The sequence below is a fragment of the Lagopus muta genome, chromosome 2, assembly GCF_023343835.1.
Source record: "Lagopus muta isolate bLagMut1 chromosome 2, bLagMut1 primary, whole genome shotgun sequence".
Lineage (NCBI taxonomy): Eukaryota > Metazoa > Chordata > Aves > Galliformes > Phasianidae > Lagopus > Lagopus muta.
Window position 1 is genome coordinate 5,663,372 of NC_064434.1, and position 22,604 is coordinate 5,685,975.

Here is a 22,604-nt window from a genome sequence, read left to right on the forward strand (position 1 = left end):
TGGGTAGGGTCAATGGGGACCTCATGTCCTGGAGAAATGAATGTGGTGCTTCTCTGAGCTGTGATGAATCTCAGCTGTGTTGCCCATAGGGAATAGGGACCTCTGTCATGGATGTTGCCAGAATTAGGGACCTCCAGTATGCGGACTGAACCCGGATGGTTTGATCTGCACGGCCCATCCACTGCTCTTTGTACAAGGGTGTGAATTTGGGATGGAGCAGAAAGAGCAGGAGATGCCTGGTGGTGGTGGGTTGGAGTTGGACTTGATGATCATAGAGGCCTGAATGGTTCTGTGATTCTATGGTTGTATGAAAGAGTTGGCCAAGGGGTCCCAGGAGTTGGCTTCTGTTTGACCCTGTGCCATCAGAGAGGATGCAGCTGACGTACATCCACGAACATGGAAAGGATGCTGGGGACAGTGAGCCAAGCGCTCAACCTTGGGCATTTCAGAGCTCCGTGGTTATGACCATGCACATCACCTGGGCTCCCGCTGAATTCCTCCCCCCTCTCCCTTCCCTCTTCCCTTTTCACTAAATGCTCCCCGAAGAGCTCAGACATCAATCGAAGGCAGTCGAAATGGCTGTGCTTTGTCTCCCTGAAGAGGCAGCTCCAGCGCAGCCCTGCCTGGCCGCCCCACAGCCGCGTGCAGGGCCCATTTTCACATCTCTCTTTGTGAAGGAGCAGCCTTGAGCTAAACGGCACTCGAGGAGCATTGAACGAAATGTTCGTTCACCTCTTCCATGTGGCACTCAGCGCCCGTCTCCGCCTCTGACGCTAATGATCCGGACGAGTTTTTTCCGAGTATAATGGGGAAAAGAAATGAAAGGCAAAGGGGCTGGAGGAAGGGAGGTGAGATGCATTTAGAAGCCCAAACATTCACGGGGAAAGTGGCTCCTGAGTGGCCACACAAAGGCCTGGCTGTGCCCGGCTCCGTCCCTCCTCCAGCTTGCCTCCCCCGCCACCTCCGGCCCCGCAGCGGGACCAGAAGGATGGGGATAATGGATTGCATTATCAGCAAGCACGTTAAATGTCCATCCACTCATGTGCAATAAAGAGAAGCTGGTCTTTAGCTAATCGCACTGGAGGAGCTCTCAGCTGGGGTTTGAGAGCGAAATGTTTCCCTTCGTCTCCCGCCTCAAGACTCCCCATAAGGAGCTGGCTGTGGGGTGCTGGAAAAGACCACTCAGATCACCAGGTCCAATATCAACCCATCCCCGCCATGCCCACTAGCCGTGTCCCTTGTCTATTAAACCGTGTCCATAGGAATCCTACCATCACCTCCCATCTTACCACAGCACCCTGGTTGTCTCCTGGGGTGGCTCTGGAGGGAGAATGTCCACACCTGAGCAGCAGAGTGGTGAATCTCATGGTGGGATCTGCTATTGCAATGAAGGGCTGCAGCCCAAATGGCACCAGCAGAAAGTCTCCATGTCCATTTGAGGACCAGTAGGATGATCTTGACACCTGCCAAGGTAGCATTTTCCCATTGAGCAGATGTTTCTCAGCTTTCTGAGGGGATAAAGCAGCTCCATTTCTCCTAACCCCACCCAGGACCATTCCCTTTCCTAAGGAGGGAAGATGCTCGCAGTCCTCAGTGTGACCCATGACCTAGGTGTATGCAGGGCACCTTCCTCCCAGAGGGATGTCTCCTAGAGCCAAACTTCTTGATTTAGTTTTCTCTCTTGAAATAAATGCCCTAGCTGGTGCAGGCAATGCGTCCTCCCAGCCTCGCTGAGGACATCAGTGCTGCAGGAGATGTGTGCCCAGAGGTGACGAGTCTTCCAAAAGACCCTTGCACAGCCTTTTGAAGGACTCATGAGGTTTAACAACTCTCCAAACCACGAGAGCAGATGTTTGCTGATGAACCTGCCCTTCTCCAGGATGTTTCTGCGCTTTTAGAGGCCACATGAGCATCTCCTTTGTGAGAATAAGCCTGTGAATATCATCTGGAAACTCTTTGTAAAATGAAGAAAACCCAATGCAGTTTGTCCATCGTGGAAACCTCTGGTTCCAGCTTACATTCCTGCATCAGAATGATTAGCATATTTAATTAAGCAAACCTGTTGACATTTCTAACTGGTTAGATTAACAGTTTTTCTTCTCCCAAGGAGAAGCAGAAGGATCAGAACTGCCCACTCCCCCTGGAGAGATGCACACAAATGGATTCATGCAGCCGGCAGGGTTTCTGGGCAGAAGGAAAGCCCAGGGAGCAAGTGGGCTTTTCACAAAAATGAAGAGCCTAGGACATCCAATAAATGGAGCTGCTCCAGGCCCCGAGTCTCCAACCACAGCAGGGGGGTCCTTTTCTCTCCCAAAATACTGGCACGGGTCAGGTGGATGCTGGAAGAAAGGAGGAGCCAGTTCTCTGCCCAGAACCCATCGTGAGGATGGGATGGGAGGTTCTAGGAGCGGGGAGCCATGCCCTCCTGCCGAGATGTTGGCTTAATCCCCCGTGTGCTGATAAGGTCACGCCAGGACCCGTGCTCCTCCCTCCCGTGCGTTGTCTGAGTCTGGTGGCTCTCTTGGCCCTATTTATAGTGCGGTGAGAGGATCAGGGGGAATCAGTGCCCAGCAGCCCCGACGCTCACCCCACTTCCCACAGACAGTCCCTGCTCGCTGCCTGCTGCCGGAGCACCAAAGCAGCCCTCGTGAAGGTATGTGCTGGCACCGCAGGCATGGGGTGTCAAGGGGAGCAAACCTACCACATCTCCATTCCCAGAAGGATGGGATGGGGATTGTTTTGTTGTTGAGAGAAAGGTGCGGAGCAGGGCTGCGGTGTGGTGGCATGGTGGGGAGCCCCAGTGTTGGAAAGCTCTGGCTGATTTCTCTGAATAAAGAGACAAAGTTACATATTTGTCTCACACTGACTGTGGCAAGGTCACCATCCCACCATCCACCCTTGCACCTGAAGTCACCTGGATTAATAAACCCATAGCTATAGGGAAACATTGACTTCAGCAAGGCCATCTAGCCACCCCCAGGGATGTGTTGGAGGTCTAACCCTGCCCAAGTATTCTGTTGGGTGTTCTGTGTCATGACTAGAGCCTCAGGACCATGTCCTGAATCTCTGGGGTGCAATAGAGGTGATGGAGAGGGGTTGGAAGGTGGTGGACCCTGATATGCTGAGTGGAAGGCAGCATGTTGGGTTGGGTTGGATTGGGCTGGGTTGGATTGCATTGGGTTGAACTGGATTTGGTTGGGTTGTGTTGTGTTGTGTTGTGTTGTGTTGGATTGGATTAGGTTGGGTTGGGTTGGGTTGAGTTGAGTTGTGTTGGGTTGATTTTGTTGCTCATTCCTACCAGCTCTGGTCTACATTTCAAAGAGTGTCGGAGCAGCAGGATGCTCAGAAAGACAACACCTCTCTATGCATGGTCCTGTGCAGACGTAAAACCCTGTCCAACGTGGTGATGGGGCCACCCCTGAGGACCATCCTCAGCATCCCGATGGAGCTCTGCCCCAGCACTGGCTTTGCTGAGGCACGTTGGCTCTCCCTCCTCTTCCTGGCCGCACTGAGTGTTCCCTCACTGCCAAAATCCCTGCCCGCAGCATATGGTGACAATGAAGGGACTCAGGAGGGCACAGGCCTGATTCAGTGTGGGGAGTACAGCAACCAGGTGCTGCCCAATGGCCGCTGCAAGATCGTGGCCACGCTGCCCCAGGGGGATGAGCAGCGGTGCCCAGACATGTTTCGCTGTACCGACGAGGTGTCCTATTGGCTCCACGAGAATGAGGAACGCAAGCAGCAGATCCTGGAGCTGCGGGAGCTGATCTCGGAGCTGCAGGAGGAGCTGAGAAACCACCGGCATCGCATCAAGGTCCTGGAGCTCCAGGTAAAGCTGTCCTTGGTAGGTTCCCTCTGTGTGGTGCTTCTGGTTGCAGGGAGAGGACGCTGGGAAGCTCATAGTGTTGTTGTGACTACATATTGGGATATCCATTAAACCCCTCTTACTGTGCTGGCTCAGAGGCCTTCCAGGGCTAAATCTCTCTTATCATGAGCCACAAACCCTCTGGTGTTTTATCTGTGGCCCTGCTGTGAGACGAATAAGACCTCCACCTCTGAACCTGCCTAGAATGGGTTGGAGTTGCTGATCCATTCCATTGCCCACGAGCAAAAACAACTAGAGCTGAAATTTTAGGTAGTCAGGGAGGAGACACATCTTAGGAGGCCACAGTTGAACCAAATCCCAGGTAGCCAGGGCTGAGCTCCCTGTGTAATACAGGGCAGGGAACTGCAGTCAGCAAGGAACAATTTGGCTGGAAGGATATTGTGTAAAACTCAACAACTGTAAGCAAGTCTTGTCTTTGGGAGAGATGAGGTCTGATATGGGCTGGCACTAAGAACTGATGTGACTCACGCACTGTTTGGCTTTGTCTCCTTGCCTACACCCTTCCCTTGGGCTCCCTCATTGCAAAGCTTCCCCTTCCCAGGCTTGGTGTGCTCATGTGGGGCTTTGTTTCCATACCTCCCTCCACAAAACGTTCTCATCTGCCCCACACAGGGCATGACTCACAGTTTTGCCATATGCCAGATGCCTGCAACTGTAGGTCCATGTGAGAGACCCAGGTTTGTGTGTCTTGGGTACTGTGGTCATTCTCGCCATCTGCCCTTTTGGACCATGACATTTACATCATGCAGACCAAAGCTCTCTCCTGCATCCACCACTGTGACCCACCTGGGGAGACCTCGCTCACCCCTATTCCACTTTTCTTCTTTCTCCTCACACTGGGACCAGAACAGATCTTCCAGCCTTCACTTCTCATGTCTATGCCCTAGTTACATCCAAACCCTTAGGACTGTTCAACCCATTCTTCCCCAGTTCCAGCTTAAAGAGGATAGATTTAGGTTAGATATAAGGAAAAAGCCTCTTACACTGAGGGTGGTGAGGCACTGGAACAGCCCAATGATGTGGTTGATGCTCTGTCCCTGGAGACTCTCAAGGTGAGGCTGCACCAGGCCCTGGGCAACATGATCAAGCTGTGGTGTCCCCATTCATTGCAGGGGAGTTGGACTAAATGGCCTTTAAAAGCCCCTTCAAACTTTAAGGATTCTATGATTCTAAGAAAAATTGTAGAGATGTGGCACTGAAGGACATGGTCAGTGAGCGTGGTGGGGTGGGATGGGCTGGGTTGGGCCTGATGATGCTGGGGCTGTTTTCCAACCTTAATGATTCTATGGTTCTATAATTCTGTGCTTGGAAGACCTCATTCACATGCAAAGACACAGTCACTGTGTGACCTAAGCCTGTGATCCCTGTTTCTACTCCAAGAACCATAGAATCACTCAGGTTGGAAAAAACCCTTACGATCCCCAAGTCCAACCCCAACCCACCCCACCATGCCCACTGACCGCGTCCTTCAGTGCCACATTGCCTCAGTTCTGGAACACCTCCAGGTTTGGTGACCCCACCACCTCCCTGGGCAGCTGTGCCACTGCAGCACTGCTCTTTCTGAGAAGAAATGTTTCCCAATATCCACCCTGAACCTCCACTGGCACAACATGAGGCCATCACCCCTCCTATCAATTATCCACTTGATAATTCCTGCGCCTTTGCACTTAGTTTATTCTGCTTTTCCCTGTTAATTGCTGGTGTTTTTTTTGCACAGAATAGTCCTTCACTAGATAGCACAGTGAAGTGGATGTTTTCTTGGGTTGGTGGTGGTTGGGTGGTGGTTGATGGGGATGCTTCTGGAGCAGCTGCCGATGATGGCATTCCTCCTACCCACACCTAGAATGTATATATAATTGTCTCCGTGGGATCCAGCAGATCCTGAGATAGAGATCTGAGCAGTGAATGTGGAGACACTAACACTGCTGAGGCTCCTTGGATGTCTCCAGGTGACAGGAATGAACAGGGAGATCTTGTTTCTACTTAATGGAAGCCCAGGTGAGCAACACTTAAGGGGTTTTGTCTGCTGTGGGGTGCTGCTGGGCTCCTCACACTACTGGGAGAGCAGAGAGCAAGGGGCACACAGGCATCCCCAGGCAGCCTCCAGCCCCACTGAGATGTCCCCAGGAAGGTCACACCTTGAGAACAGTGCCACCAAGGTACAGCTACAGGGGAGAAGGGATGGTCTCTGGGATCTTTTGAAGTCCCTTTGGGTTGGACCTTGGTTGGAAAGGATCCTGAGCAACTGCAGCTGGCTTTGCAGTCACTCTGATTCCCTGCTGTGTCCACCACCCAGCCTGGACAGGTCTCTCTGCATCCCTTCCTCCCACCCAGGAGCTGCTGCTCCCTTAATCCACCATCATAAATCACCTCTTGCTGGTTTGCCATCAGTCCTTCTCCTGGCGCTTGGTGTGGGCTTGTCCATTCAAGCAGACATCTCTCTGAGCTCTGCATCCCGAGGTGATGGAGAGCAGCACACAGCTCCTCCCCTCATAACAGGGACACCAAAATGGGTCAGAATGAGTGGTCCCTTCCCTGCCTCAGGATGAGTCCCACGAAAACCCATCACCAGCCACTGTCTGGGGCGAAGCATCGTGGGTTTACTTGGAGAGCTGGAGCGTGGGTGCAGGCTGCCGCTGTCGGTCATGGCTCACAGAGCAGAGCTGATGTATGGGAGAGACAGAGATGTTGCAGCCCTGATAAGGAAAACACCACGTTGTCGCATGCCATAATTTCCATTTTGCTGCCACTGCTTGGGATCCTATGAGCAACACATGAGTGAGCATGGCACCAGGGCCTGGCAATGCTCGGGTAGCACTGGGAAGGATGCTACCTTGAGTTATTGGTACCAAAACTCGCAGTGTTGTACCATCTCCTGGGAACAGCAATGTGTCCTGGCAGCAGTGGGTGGCAGGGACTGAGCTGTGAGCCAGGTCCTTGGGAAGAAAACACTCTCTGGCTGCATGAGCCCCTTCTAGCTGAAGGAAATACACCTACTGTGGTTCTGCAGATGGCTGGGTATGCCTTCAGGGTGATGCTGTTGGGAGATGGCCATGATACAGGGTCCCGTGTCAACCATGCTGGCAGAGCATCCCATGTCACAGCACAGGGACCACCAGCAGGGCAGGAGAGAAGAAGGGGAGGCTGGGGGAAAAGCAGCATCCCTGCAGTGCAGGTAAAGGGCTGGGGGCTCCCGGACCCCAAAGGAACGGGTGGTGCAGGGGTAGGGAGGGTATTTCAGCTCGGCTGCTGCAGGGTTCGGAGGGGCTGCCTAAAGCCTGCTCTGCCACCTAACGGGCAGCCCGAGGAGCACTGAGCAAGGCAGGTGAGCACCTCTCGAGTGACTGCATCTGGACAGTGTTTTACAAGGCAAACCCAATGGTGGTGGGGTTCCAGGCTGGAGGATACATGGGGAGCAATCATGGGGAGCTTGCACTGCTCTGTCAGCACTAGGTTTGCCTATGTGCATCCTGCTTGGGGGGATAGGAAGGTTGCGGGCTCTGCAATGGGCTGGGGGCTGCAGAGTGAGGGTGAGGCCATCAGCGCATCCTCCCAACCCATTTGTATCCCTATCTGCAGCATGAAGAGGCAGCTGGGAGGAACCACAGCCTGGAGCAGCGGGTACAGGACCTGGAGCAGAGGTACAGCGAGGCCAGCACCCTGCAGCACATCCAGGCCACGCTGCTCTACGACATGCAGGCACAGATCAACAACATCTCCGTGCTGACCGACTGGGTCTGGCGCAACCCCACCTGCCTCAACCCTGCTGAGATGAGGCTGCAGGAGGAGATGGAGCGGCCAGGTGATGGGGAGGTGCTGGGGTGGGGGATTCATAGTCATAGAGTGGAGAAAAGGCCTTATGTCACAGAATCCCAGGGCGGTTTGGGTTGGAAGGAACCTTACAGCCCATCCAGTTCCAAATCACTAGTCTTTTGCCACCCACCAGATCATGCTGCCCAGGGCCCCATCCAACCTGGCCTTGAGCACCTTCAGGGATGGGTCACCCACAGCTCTCAGGACAGCAGTGCCAGAACCTCGCCACCCTCTGAGTACAGAATTTCTTCCCAACACCAAATCCAAATCTCCCGTTTTAGTTTTAAATCATTCCCTTTTGTCCTGTCCCTGTCAGACCACGTAAAAAGTCCATCTCCATCTTTGTATTCAATTTATCATCTCTCTTTAAAAGCTGAGAGGAGCCAGTGTCTGCCTTTCCAGCGAGGAGCATCCATTGCATGACTCATGTGTTGCACACGCAGGAGCCACTAATGGCTTTCACCTACCAACCTTGATCCGATCTGAGCTGGTGACGTCAGGGGGAAAGGCGTGTTTCTCCTCCCTGAGCCAACTGGTCTGAGACTTTTCCATTGCGCTGGTGTAAAGCTCTTATGGCCATTCATATCATGGTTGAGACACTGGGAACAGTTCCAGCAGGACAGGCTTCCAAACTCCTCCATGCCCTGCGCTTATCTCTTCTCCATCTTATGTGCTGAAAATGATATTTCTCTGCTTTCTTGCTCAGATATGAGGCACGTCAGGAACTGCCCCATTGACTGCGCTTCTGTTTACTACAACGGGCTCCGTCGATCTGGGATCTACAGCATCATGCCCTCTGTTGGAGGGATGCCCATCGAAGTGCTGTGTGAAATGGACACTGAAGGTACTGCACCTACACCATCTCCCAGCAAAACTCGGGGTGGGGGCTGCCTAATCTGAGAGCTGTACCTTACCTGAGCTGTTTGGGGATTGTATTACAGTCAGTGAGAGCAGCATCTCCAGAAGGGCTGAACCACTCCATTGGTGAAATAAGGGGTTTGGATGAATAACTCTAACCAGATATTATGGCTCTCGCACAGATACTTTTGTGGATGAAGCCTCCCAGACCCTTGATTATCTAATTATCTATACACAACGTATCATCGTCATACCTAAGCAGAAAATTACTCACAAAATTGGTTTACAATACTCACGTTTTGTAAGAACACTGTCAACTGACAGGGAAAAATGGTGGATGGTCAGTTCTTTGCCCCATGGATCTGCTCTGGATAGGATGAATGTGTCACATCAACACATCGCATGCTGGACTGTCAGGTGGGAGGGATTTGACTGCCCCCATGTAGGCAACTCGTTAATGGGGAACATTAACTCAAAGGATCTACAGGTGATGGCAGCTCTGGGATACGAGTGCTTGTTAAGAAGCAGACTGCTCTGACAATGTGATCTCTATTATGTCATTACTGTTATTTGCATGACCATTGCCACAATCTTGGACACCGCGGGGTGACAGCCTGTACAAACAGCAAATGAAAACGTGGCCTCGGTCCCTTCCTAAATCTTACAATACTGGAATGAAATGAGAGAGGAGAGAGGGGTTTGGACAGATGGGAGAGCAGATGGAGACAGTGAGACAATACTGTAAGAGACCTCATGTGCCTCTATGGTGCTGTGGGAACAGTACACAATAATCTCCATACTTCAGGAGACACCCACAGATGGGTCCTCGAAGATGTCACTGTGTGCTGGCAGTGGGACCCACAGACATCACCCTTTTGCTTCCTTCCCTGGCAGGTGGGGGCTGGACTGTCATCCAGAAGCGTCAGGATGGCTCAGTTGACTTCAATAGGACCTGGAATGAATATAGGGAGGGCTTTGGGGATCTGAATGGTGAATTCTGGCTGGGCAATGAGAACATCCACAAGATAACGAGCCAAGGAGACTACTCGCTGCGTATTGACATGGAGGACTGGAACAGCAAGCACAAGCATGCCTTCTACCAGATCTTCAGGTAGGCTTTCCCTGGTTCTTGGTAGATGCAAATGGTTCAATGCCAGAAGACACTGAATGATAGGATGTTCTCAAGTTTTGCTCAGGTCGGATGTTAGGATATGTTTCTTCTCATAAAGAGCAGTGCTGCAGTGGCACAGCTGCCCAGGGAGGTGGTGGGGTCCCCAAACCTGGAGGTATTCCAGAACAGTGGGGATGTGGCACTGAGGGACACAGTGGGCAGTGGACAAAATTGGTGGTAAGTGGTGGTTGGACTTGATCTTAGAGGTCTTTTCCAACCTGAATGATCCTATAAAACCTGCAGGTATGGGAATCCTGCTGTGGCACAGTCCCCTGCAGCTGGGAGGTGATTCTGCTCAGATTACCAATCTCAATGTCAAAAACAGGGGCTTGAATCCCATGCTTTTTTCTGGCAGATTCTCCAGCACCTCCATTCTTTGGGGTCATGTTTTCATTTTTACCCCCTCTATTCATGGATTTTACCTGTTGTGTGTGACATAATGTTATTCAGCATCTGCAGCTCTTTCCCTCCTCTGGTGTTTGTATTACCCATACCACATCAGCCGCATCCTTTCTTAAGCAAGGGTGACCAGGGCTGCCCAGATGAAATACTTCCTTCTCTCAGCTGGAAATGGTTGTGGGTGACTGTGGAATTGCCTGCCATGGGAGGGTGTGCAAGGCAGCAGGGAGCATCTGGAGCTTGCAGGCTTAGAGTAGGCACCAAAATAGCTGGATCTATTTAAAAACAAAACAAAACATTACCTGAAAGTGCCTTGCAACATCCTCTGCCATCAAACACGTGCTCTGAATGGTCACCCGACCTTTCTCATAAGATGTCTTGTGCAGTGTCAGTGACCTTCAACCCTTGCTAGCCCAGGGCTAATTACTAATTGTCTCTGTATAGGTGAAGAATAAGATGCTTACTTTGTGGCGAGGAGGCAGTACTGTGTAATTAGGGAACTGTCTTGCCAAAGCTGCCGAAGCCCTTTATTGTGGTTTTAGAGTCACAGTCTGCCCAGCTCAAACCTGTAAGAGCTGCCCTGAGTCACGACACAAGCATGCACATCCCACAGAATGGAGAAATACGATGTCTTTGGCTTTCAGAGGTGATGAATCACAGCAGGGATCACGGCCAGAGCAGCTCAACGATTTCTAGGTGTCCCCACCAGGAATGCAGGCTTTGCACTCCTCACCTGCATCCTTTGCTTGCAGCATTGAGGACGAGGCCAACTCTTACCGCCTGCACGTGGATGGGTTCAGCGGGACGGTGGAGGATTCCTTTGCCTGGTACCACAACAAGAGGAGCTTCAGCACGCCCGACTCAGGGAACATCTGTGCTGAGATCTCCCACGGGGGCTGGTGGTACCACCAGTGCTTCTTCTCCAACCTCAACGGGGTGTACTACAAGGTGAGGCGCAGGGCCAAGGAGCCAGGTGTTAAAAGTGCTTTTTCAGTGCCATAGGCCAGACACCAGCATTAAGGCACGCCGTGGCTTGGGACCGCATGATGGAAGCTCGCAGTGCGGGGTGATTCATGCGACCTGAGTTGCCATCTCCACTGGGAGCATGTGAAAAATGTTGAGCTTTAGGTGCTCTTGTCACTGCGTCGCCGTTAAGCTCTTTGCTCGGTGTTTCAGAGCAATCTTTTTTTCGGGTGCTCCCATCCGGATGACATTTCTCATGCCCGGCCATCTCTCTTTCTCTGCGTCCCAGGGTGGCCGATACTCCATTAAGAACCGCAAGATCCTCGGGCCGGACGGCGTTGTGTGGTACTCGTGGAAGGACACAGACTACTACTCCCTGAGGAAGGTGGTCATGATGATTCGACCACGCACTTTCCGGCCCCACATCTCCCCATGAAGGAGCCATGGGCGTTCTTCAATCCACCTAAGAGTGAATGCTGGGAACAGACGGCTGGAAATAGCTTGTTGTGAGGAAAAACTAGAGACCGAGGAACCGAGCCACCATCCTTCCTGAACTGAACCAACAGCCGAAGTGTCAAGGCCTCCAGCAAGGGACTGGGGGATAAAAGCCCTTCTGACAACATGGAGGTGGGTGATGAGAACTGCTTTGCAGAGATGAGCATGGAGCTTGCTGGCTCTTCAGATAGCAGCAGTCCTTGGTGTGCTTGGGCTTCCTCAGGACCCGAGCCCAAATCTGGGCATTGGTTTTGGCTGGATGATGGGAGTTTATGTCGAAAAACGGAGATGCTGAGTAACCTGGATGCAAATCTGGCTGTAATTTCAAGCCAGAAATCTTGTGGACATTTTCCACATAGGACGCGATTGATCAGTTCTTTCTCTGTAAAAGGTGAGCATCTCTCTGGGCATGGCTGTTTCTGTGCTCAGGTGGCCATGTGTGTTTTTAGTACTGAAGATCCACCACTATCACAACACAGATGTCCTAGGGTGGGTTCAAGGTGCTAAGGCAGCCCTGGGGATGTGGGGCAACCAAGGTTGGATGGAATCCATAGATGGATTAATGGGAAAAGTAGGAGGAAAGTCTGCAGTGGTCCCTGCTTCTGTAGCAGGGACAATTTATCTGCAACAATGACACTCCAAATAATAGGATTTAAGAATCAAATTGTTGACTGCTTTCCATTTTCCATTCTGTTTTCACCTTTCCAACCTTTTGCTGGCAAAGAACTTCTGATGAACTTTCTATCCACCTCAAAAGTGGTCTTCAGGAATGGTTAGGTATGACATTAAGTCTTCTTTAACTGCCTTACTCTGGATAAAGATTGTCACTGTTCACTTTTAATTTTTGTAGCCACCTTTCAAGCATTCTAAAAATGAGTATCCCCATGACATATTATTATTACAATAATATAAACAATATTATTTGTGGTTTGCCTTGGTTGCCTTCTATGGCAGTTGTTTCCAAGACTGATGGTGCTTGGGAGTTGCAATGCAATGCCCTATGCTGTTGTGCCATCATGTGCAAGGAGCATCAGGGCACTACCAGTGATGAATGGAGAGCTCTCTTGCTTCATGACATGAGTGTCTTGCTTGGCACCATCCTTTTAGGGTCCTGGCTCCTTGCTGCCCTCACTGGGCAGCCCTGTGGACCCACGTAGCATGTTTGTTGCCATGTCTGCAATTGAACTTTGCATCCTGCTGGGGGTCTAGCTACATGACCCAGCATGATTTTGTGCCCAAGTCAGAAGAATGTCTGGAACAGTTCTCTTCTGATGTCTTGTGTCAATGAAAGCATTTCCATCCGTGTGATAATTGGAACCCAGTGCATCCACTGGGCATGGAGATCACCTGCCCGTGCTCCATAGGTCTCCACGGCTGGAAAAGGCATCTGAACTGGGGATGGAAGAAACACAACAAAGTCAACAAAAGCTCCTTGGTGTGCGTGGCCTGAGGCTAGGCTGGCAAACACCTTGAATGGGGAGAAAGTGCTGGGGAAGAGGAAGAACAGGGAAGTGTTATATTAGCTGTTGTATGATACAGTGCTGAAAGCACTGGAGATATGCCATCCACAGGCTTCTCCCCAGCACAAGTTGTGGTCTCCTGGCTCTGCTCCCCGTGTCCCCACTGCCCTCCTCAAAGATTCTGGGGCCTTTCTATGTCCCCATGGCAGGAGCTCCCTCAGTGTCTCCCTGCCTCCTCCATCCTCAGCCCAGCACAGGTTCCTCTTTCCATCGTGTCATGATTTTTCCACCCCTTCAGGCTCCTCTTGGCACATGCTGTTGTGGTCTATGACGTAGAGTCCTTGGGTGGAGCAATATATTCTCTTCTTCTCTAGTTTCTTTTATTTTAAAATTTTTATTAAAATAAGATGCACTAAACAAAGAGTGATTTTTGCTGTGGGTTTACACAGCTCCTACAAATCTGCTAGTGATCAGCCTCCAGAATCATGCTGATGTACAAGAGCTGTGCATCTTGCCCATTCCTTTTGCCTGTGGCTCTTCTTCCCTTTTAACAGGCTCTTTTTTTGCCCCCTGCTCCTCTCCCACAGAGGATGAGTGTGATGAGTACTGAGCATCACAACCCTGCTTCCATAGGGAGGTCTGGATTCCCTCTGGGATTTGCATTAATGCTGGCACTGAATCCCACACCCATGGGAGCACCTACTTCTTGGTTAGCACCCATCTTGCAAGGCTTTCCAGGGCCAAGACATCCTTGGCTCTGAAGGAAAGAACACTTGGTTCCTTTGGTAAAGTGGTTCTAAATTTTACCCCAACCCAAAAGAAGACAATGCACACACACCACACACTGCACAGGTCATGAGAAAACAAAAGAAATGCCAAGGCAGTTTATTTACAATTGTTGTATACAAAAAAAGGACAGCTCGTGCCACAGCTAGAACAGCCCCCTCCATCTCCTTCGCACACTGCCTTCTCCCACACTCCCATTTTCGACAGCCCCTCATGGCTCAAGGCTGGCCCCACCCCGGCCCCAGGATCCAGGCAAGAATCTCATGGCATGAGAAAAGACGTGGCTCCCCCTGGATCTGAATCAGTGCTAGGAGAACCTTATCTGGCCATAGAGGAGACTGAGACCTTGGTTTGGAGCAGGGTTAGAGGTGCCCGGGTCAGGCTGCATTGGGTGTATCCCATCCCTGCTTCTCAGCGTGGGGTCATAGAATCATAGCATGGCTTAGGTTGGAGGGGACCATAAAGATCATCTAGTTCCAACCTTCTGCCATGGGCAGTGCTGCCACCCACCAAATCAGGTTGCCCTGGGCTCCTTCCAACCTGGCCTTGAGTGCCTCCAGGGGTGAGGCACCCATAGCTTCTCTGGGCAGCCTATGCCACTGCTGGTCCTCTTTGCCTCTTGTTTTTTTTTTGTTTTTTTTTTGTTCCATCACAGTTTCCACAACCTTGCCCAGTTTCCCTCTCCTGCTCCAACACTCCCTATTCTAACACCCATTTAAGCTGTTGACTCTGAAAGGGGATTTCATCCAAGAGTGCCCGAGAAGATGAGCCTTGGGAGATCTCTTACAAAATCCAGCAGCTCTTTGGGAAGTCATGGGGTTTTCCAAATTCACCCTTGGAAAGGATCATCCTGCAGCCAACTAAAGCCTTTGGACTCCCTCCAATGAGGGCTCTCCTCGCCCCCTCCTCAAAACAGTGCCGTGAGGTCTGTGGGGCTGTAAGTTCCAAATCCAGGCCTTGAAGATGAGGCGGGATGGAGAGAGGAGGGTCACTGAGAGATGCCATTGCCCCACTGGGGTGGGACAGAGGAGAATCACAGCTGGAGGGGCTCTTGCCTGCCCAGCACCAAACGAAAGTCACACACAATGCACATTCCCCCTTTCCCTCCCCACCCACTCCATCCCCACCTCTCCGGCCCCAGGCTGGATCCTTCCGACCTCCTGGGCGGGCGGCGCTGATGGACCCCATGGAAATGGTCGCCTCGAAGCCCACCCGTCCGCTCGCCTCCCTCCCCACCCTCCCCAAAACGACTAGGATGGCTTCACTGGTCAACTCTGTACATTCACAAACAACAAAAGCAGAGGGACGTCCCTTTCCGCCGGCTGGCCCGGTGCTGCGGCAGCCTCCAACACCTCCCGGAGCTGTCAGTCCAAACATCGCCTCTTTACCTGGAGGCCTCTTCCTTGAGCTCCTTGTTTTTCCTCACTTCTTCTGCATGTTTGTCCTGTGGGGAGGTGGGAGGGAAGGAGGGATGCGTTAGATCGCCCGACTTCGGGATGGCGGCTTCGCAGGGGTTTCGAAGGCACGAGGTTCATCCCCGCGGGGACACCGGTGGGTCAACAGCGTCCTCTCCTCCCCCAGGGTGTTTTAAGGACGGTGGAGGCACTCAGGGACAGACAGAACGATTGTCCTTGCCCTCTATCTAGGAGGTAGACGTCCACCAGACAAGATGGAGCGGGAACCCCGAGGAGATGGGGCGAGCTCGGATTGTCCGCCATTATCTCGTACTCTCTGCCTCTGACCCAAGGCTGGCTGAGGAGCTTGGAGAAGGGCACTGGGTGAGCTCCGTGCAGAAGGAATGGTTTGGAGGGAGCTGGAGGTGGTGAGGGTGGGACCTTCCGTGCGGAGGTTGGGAGCAGACCTGCTTCGGGGAGAGAGAGGAGGTGTCTGCTCACACCGGCAGGGTGGGAGCACCTCCGACGTGGAGGCATGGCCCCTCCAGCTCCCACCAGTACATCGGGCTCACAGTGTCCCCATGCGTGACCCCCCACCCCGGGTGGGACGTGGCACTAGGGTAGAAGAAGAGGCCCCTCACTGGTGGTGCCCCCAAGGGTTAGTGTCACTCCAAGAGCCATGTATCCCACCCCTGCTCTCCTCAGTGTGGGGTCGTAAAACCAAAGAATGGCTTAGATTGGAGCGGACCTTAACGATCATCTAGTTCCAACCTCTTTTCATGGGCAGGGCTGCCAACCAGTAGATCAGGCTGCCCAGGGCCCCATCCAACCTGATCTGGTCCTGTGGCACCCTCCTGTCCCTGTGCATCCCCCCTCCATCCTCGCCAGGCCCTCACCTTCTCCTGCAAGCGCTCCAGCATGGCTGCTAAATGGGCCTCGCGGTTCTCTTTGTTGGACTCCATCTTCTGCGCCAGCTTCTCCTTGGCCATTTTGATGAAGTTGTTGTTCTCCTCAATGGCCTTCTGGATGACCTCCCGCTCGTGCTCCCGCTTCTCTGCCAGGTGCTTCAACAGCTCGGCCTCTTGGTACTGTGCAGACAAAACCATGGCCATGTGGACCGCAGGGACCATAGGTTCCTTCCCATCCCAGCTGAAAATGTCCCCTCCAAACTAAGTGATGGCCCCAAAGTGGGCAGTGCCATGGGAGTGAGAATCCCAAGTGCAAGGCTGTGTGTCCCCATGGCACATCCCTATGCTGCGCTGCTGAGGAAGACCCCTTGTGCCTACCTTCCTCCTCTCCTCTGCTGCCTCTAGCTTCTTCTGGATCTCCTCCAGAGATGGGTCGCGCCGCCGGGGCAGTGAGGCATTGAACTCAGGAATGCCATCGAATGATGGGGGCTTCAGGATGACCTCGAAAGATTGCCCCGAGGTGCGCTTGTTGAGTTCAATGACTTCCATGTCGGAGATGACACACCAAGTGAGGTCTACCGTGTCTGCTGGAAGAGGGACTTGGTGTGACCTCCAGCGCTGGCACATCCCACCCTCTGCCTCCCATGCCATGGGTGATGAATGGACTGAGAGCAGCCCTGCTGGGGAAAAACTTGGGGAAGCTGGTGGATGAAATGGACTGCCAGTGTTGGAGCCAGGCCAGAGGAGGGCCACAAAAATGACCAGAAACATGGAGCATCTCTTCTATGAAGAGGGGTTGAGAGAACTAGGGCTGCTCAGTCTCGAGAAAAGAAGGCTCCAGGGAGACCTGATAACAGCTTTCCAGTACCCAAAGGGGGCTTATGAGGAAGATGTAGCCTTTTTGCCTGTAGTGACAGGACAAGGTGCAATGGCTTTAATTAGAAATAGGGTAGATTTAGATTGGAAATAGGGAGGCTGGTGAGGCACTGGTCCATGTGTACCAGCAAAGTTGTGGGTTTCCCATCACTTGAAGGGTTCAAAGTTGGATTGGATGGGGATTTGATGCTCCAGTGAAAGATGTCTATGCAAGAGAGATTGGACGGTATCCCTTTGGCCCCAAATGATTCTTTATCTTTGGATAAGCACCCTACATGTCACCACCTTCCCATCTCTCCATGGTTTTCAAGCAAGACCCATACCCCAAATGCACCCCTTATTTCCACCCTCTATCCTGTGAGCTGGAGCAAGGAGCCCAGCCTACCCATTGGGTCCTACCTTCATACGTGTATGCTGGTTTGTTCAGGGGGTCTGAGAGGAAGCAGGAACAGAAGAGGGAGACGAGAGGCAGCTCCTTCATCTTCTCTTTGTAAGCTGGGGAGAGATGGTGGGAGTGGGGTCAGGATGTGGGAGCCTTGCCATTTGCCTGTGATGGGGGTGGTGGCTGGGATTGGAGTTTGCCCAGATGTTGCCAACAGGCTGATACAGGAGGGATAAACAAGGCATGTAAACGCATCGTGCAATGGGGAAACCAAGGCACTCAGTGATGGGATTCTTTTCTCAACACAGGAAGCATCTGTCCTGGTGCTTTAACCACGCATGTGACCCCTTGCCTGGCACTTCTGGGATGCCATTAGCACCCCAGGGCGGGAATTAATCCAGGGCAGGATCATTTCTGGGTGGTCTGCATGAGGCCCTGCTCAGATGAGGGGCTCAGGGGATGCTCCAAAATGGAGTGGATGTCTGGATTGGGTACACAGAGCCACATTGTCCCTTGTTTCCACACATGGCCCCACGACATACCGGCTAGAGTCATGGCTTGGCAATCCTTGAGTGTCTGCAGCAGCAACAATTCTGAGGCCTGGAGATGGAAAGAGGCAGGATCAGTGCGAGGGATCCAGAGCTGGGGAACATCACCCTTCCCTGTCCTCTCACCCTGGGACAGCTGCACACTGATACCGCGGCGCATGTACAGCCTGGGTTCTGAGGTGGGCATGTACTGGTGAGATCAAATGGGCACGTACTGGTGAGATGGGGTGGGTACATCGTGGTAAGATAGGATTGGTGTATGCTGGAGAGGTGGGATTAGCACACCCTGATAAGGTGGGATGCGCACATCTTGGTGAGATTAGATGGACAAATGGTGATGGGATGGGATGAGCACACACTGGTGAGGTGGGATGGGCAGCTCCGTATGAGATGGGACTGGAACATACTGGTAAGGTGGACTGAGCACACATTGGTGAGATGGGATGGGCACATCCTGGTGAGACAGGGCAGGGACACACTGGTCAGATATGCTGGACACCCAGTGGTGGAGTGGTATGAACTGAGTAACACTCAAATGATGGACACACACAGGTTTGCTGTGATGGTCTCATGCTGTTGGAATGGGAATCTACTGGTGTGATGTGGCGTGTGAACACCAGCATAGTAAGCACAGGGGCTGTGATGTGATGGACACACACTGATGGCAGCAGCCAGCACAGTGCTTTGAGCATGCATAGTCCCTCCCTGCTCCACACTGCCCCATATTTGCACAACCACACGTGTGCCTATGCGTGACTGTGCCGCGACCAGCGTGCACCCACCCACCCACAGCCCATCACAAACAAATGCAACCCTTATGCACAGCCTCTGCTGGTGCACGAGCTGGGGCTGTGCCATACCCCACGCCCTTATGCATCCTTCTACAAAATGGGAGCTCGTATCTATGCATTTCCAGCAACCTCCCTGCAGATGCCCTGATCCTTCTCATCCTGTATTATCCCAGAAAGTCTCGACCCCTCCCCTCCCACTGGGATCCTACACAATACTCTCTTTAAATTTTGTAATCAACCTGACTGCTGCTTGGCAATGCTGCTGGGGGGGAAAAACTGGAATGGTGTGGTGACAGCCTGCAGGAACACATTGACTGCAGATGATCCCCTCTTTCTGGTGACCCTTGGAGCCAGGACTGCTCCGATGTGGGGTTACCCACAGGTGTGTAACCCTTCTGAGGGCTTTCCCCATTGCCTTCCCATAGAGTTTGGCTTTGAGCAGCTGCTGCCCAGCACGGTGCCAAGGTGGGGCAGGGATGCTCTGATGTGCTCACACAAGGCTGTGCCTGGAAATATGACAGCCTGGAGGAGAGAATTTGCCATGCTCCTGCCTACAAGCCTCCCATTTTTCCTCCTAGTCTTCATTTTGCCTGGGCTTTTATTGGGAACACGGTTGCATTTGGGCTCTAGAAATCCATTTTCTAGACCTGAATTTTATCTTCCAGATAAAATTCAGCCATCACCTATCAGATCCCAGGGAGGAGGCTGAGGTCCATCCCTGTGCATAATGCCAGCTGGATCAAGCAGCCATTGGGGCACTCAGAGGATTCCCCCATTCCCAGAGGAGCTGGGTGTGGCTGGAGCCCTGCTGCAGGTCACCTCTGCCAGCTTCCTGCCATCATCAATAATTCAGTTACTATTGCCCTCTGGATGCCTCTGGGCACATCTGGGCACAGCTGGGGGCTGCAGGGGGGGGGGTGAAGCTGGGTGGATGCTGCAGAGCCCCATCCAGGCATGACTGTGCCGGGGGAGCGGGGAGCATGGGAAAAGCCTTGGGATTAAAAGGAAAAAAAGGGTGTGGGGCAGGGGGGTTCCAGGCTGTAAGGACTGGGGGGGGGGCTGCTTCTTGCTGTGTGGCTGGAGGGGGTTTGCCTCACTGGGGATGCTGAGCCTGCTGAGGTGAGGGTGCAAGTATGGAAATGATCAAACCCCCCCTCTTCCACGACCCCTCCCCAAACTTTTCAAGGCATTTATTTCCAGAAACTAACCCCTCAATACACCCATCCAAATCTATACATCTATCCAGAGCAACATTCGTCCAAAGCAGTACATCCGACGTCCAACCCCCATCCATTCATCCATCCATCCATCCATCCATCCATCCATCCATCCATCCATCCATCCATCCATCCATCCATCCATCCAATCCCATACATCCATCTGACCACATCCATCCAACTCCATCCATTCATCCAACTCCATGCATCCACCCAATCCCAATGCATATATTCAACCACATCCATCCATCTGACTCCATCCATATACATATCCAGCCCCATCCATCTGTCTGACTCTATCCATTTGGCTCCATATGTCCATCCAACTCCATCCATCCATCCAGTCCCAATACATGTATCTGACTCCATCCATCCATCCAACCCCGTCCTCCCACCTGACTCCCTCTGTCTGTCCATCCATCCATCCATCCGTCCGTCCGTCTGTCCGTCCATCCATGCAAAACCAGTACATGTATCCTACCCCCTATGTCCATCCAAAGCAATGTATCCGTCCAACCCCACACCCATCTATCCAATCCCATACACACACCCAAAGCCATACCTCCGTCCTGCTCCACACATCCATTTCACCTCCTCATCCACAAAACACAACCCCATCCGTAAGACCCCTCCCTCCCCCTGCATCTCTCTAAAGCAATGCATCCATCGGACCCCCCAGACCCATATCCAACTCCATACATCCATCTGACCCCCTCCCGAATAAAACAACCCCCCCATCCATCAGACTCCCCCCCCAGGCATCCATCCATCCATCCGCCTGCTGCACTCACCGCACTGTCGGTGCCTGCGCTGCCTCCCCGTGCTCTCCAGGCTCTTTAACGTGGGCGCGGGGGTCTGCACTGAGCCTCCCCCCCTCCGGGGGGGGCCCATCGCCCTATGACATCACCTCCCCGGCCGGGGATTGGAGCAGCGTTCAGCAGCTCTGATTGGATCCGATCTGTGCGAACCCGGGAGCAGCACGGTGATGTCACAGCCCGGCAGCTATTTTCAGGGATCGGGGATGGGGAAAAAAAAAAAAAGAAAAAAAAAAAAAAAAAAGGGGAGACTGAAAAAAAAAAATAGAAAAAGAATTGAAAATAAAAAAATGAAAAAAATGGTGACAAAAATAATGGAAGCAAGGTAAGGAGGCTGGGTGGCAAAAATGCCCCCAAATGCGATTTTTTTTCTGTGTGAGCAGTGCTGGTGCTGTTGCTGTCACCCAATGGGGGTCCCAGTGTGGGCTGGAGGGGGTTTGGGCACAGTGGGTGGATGTCATTCCCTGTTCCAGTGGGACAAAATGGGGACAGACAGAGTGACAAGGGGATCTCTCTGCTTGTGGGAGCCCTGCGCTCCTCCCAGCGACCCCAAATGGGGGTGAATTGTGCCATGTGCACGGACCAACCTTTGTGGATCTCAAGTGGTGGCATGGCTCCATCACCCCGCAGCTCCATTCTCCCAGGGCCAGGACTTGTCCCAAGGTGGTGCGACCCTAAAACCACTTGAGGACCACTTCTGCTAAGACAGCCTCAATGGAGGCTTTGAGATGCCAAGTCCCAGATCCCGAAGATATTTTGGTGTGATGTCCCCTGGGGCAAGTGGATCCAGAGCTGGGACATCTCTCAGGTCCATGCACTCCCCCTAAGCTGAATCTCCTTCCCCTGTTCTCTTCACCCTGGCCTATTTCTCACTGACAGCTGTGTCTGATGGAGATCACATCCCGACACCTCCAGGGGACTGTGTGGGTATATTTAGGCACTGCTCTCCTCCATTACGCAAATGGGCGTTCAGCTGTGGGGAGGTGTTTTCCCCCTGGAAAATGAATATAGGGCGGCATCCAGGCCCAAGCATGGGATGGGCAGAGCGACCCAACTAGAAATGGGGTGACATTGCACAAGTGATAATGCAGCATGGCAGAGCTTGGGACGTTTGTCCATAGTTTGTCCATCCATTTATCCAGTGGGTGAAGGATCTTTTTGGGCATAGCATGCCCCCAGCGTGGATAGGATGAGATGGCCAAACTCCCCCACCAAGATACAGCTGGACAAGAGGTGAACAGGCAGAGGGGAGAGGTGTGGGGTGCTCATAGGGTAGGGCTGGTGGAGATAGAAGTAGGGTTTTAGTGGGGTCCAAACTGTGGAGTGGGAGAAGAATCACCGAGGGAGAGGAGCACATAAAGGAGCAAGGGGAGGACAAACAGCCAAACGCAGCAATCAGCAGCAGACAAACAGCCATTGTGGCAGTAAGACCGTCCCTGCTGTGTCTGGCACTGGGTGAGCACGTGGCACCCGCTGGGGGGGCTCTGCTCAAAGGCTCCTTTGAGCTCCCTGCAGGTGTGTGCTCATGGCACAAACCCGTTCCTGGGGGCACATCCTATCCCCACAGCCCCAAAGGAGCAGCACAGGGATGGGGGCTTGGTGACCACCCAGCTCAGGGCCATCATCTTGCACCCCAAAAGCCCTCTGGGGATGGCTGTTATTGTGCTCCCACGGCAGCTTCCTGGGGCCTCAGGAATGCTTTGATGGTTGGACTTGACTCTTATTTGTCTTTTCAACCCCAATGATTCTATGTTCTACTTAGGGATGTTGTTAGAGGGCATGGTGGGGATGGGTCAACAGCTGGACTTGGAAGTCTTTTCCTATCTTCATGATACTACTATT

At 52.7% G+C, this 22,604-nt stretch overlaps 2 protein-coding genes across 6 annotated transcripts; one reads left to right on the forward strand and one right to left on the reverse strand.

The window, feature by feature from the left end:
- The first annotated feature begins 3,406 nt into the window (after positions 1-3,406).
- LOC125690076 (angiopoietin-related protein 7-like) lies at positions 3,407-11,526 on the forward strand. The gene is made up of 6 exons (XM_048938036.1): positions 3,407-3,829; positions 7,466-7,688; positions 8,406-8,543; positions 9,452-9,668; positions 10,880-11,075; positions 11,380-11,526. The coding sequence occupies exons 1-6, from the start codon at positions 3,407-3,409 to the stop codon at positions 11,524-11,526; spliced, it is 1,344 nt and encodes a 447-aa protein (XP_048793993.1).
- A 2,372-nt stretch (positions 11,527-13,898) lies between these two features.
- On the reverse strand, positions 13,899-20,858 carry STMN4 (stathmin 4). 5 transcript variants are annotated; one of them, XM_048937496.1, is made up of 6 exons: positions 20,739-20,857; positions 17,934-17,991; positions 17,409-17,504; positions 16,512-16,717; positions 16,122-16,313; positions 13,899-15,275 (listed from the first exon to the last, which is right to left on the reverse strand). In XM_048937496.1, the coding sequence occupies exons 2-6, from the start codon at positions 17,944-17,946 to the stop codon at positions 15,216-15,218; spliced, it is 567 nt and encodes a 188-aa protein (XP_048793453.1). In that variant the 5' UTR covers positions 17,947-17,991; positions 20,739-20,857; the 3' UTR covers positions 13,899-15,215. The 5 variants fall into 5 exon arrangements, with proteins under 5 accessions (XP_048793453.1, XP_048793452.1, XP_048793454.1 ...); XM_048937495.1 differs by having other exon boundaries at positions 16,512-16,720; XM_048937494.1 differs by lacking the exon at positions 13,899-15,275 and adding an exon at positions 15,289-15,692 and having other exon boundaries at positions 20,739-20,858.
- Between the last annotated feature and the right edge of the window lie 1,746 nt (positions 20,859-22,604).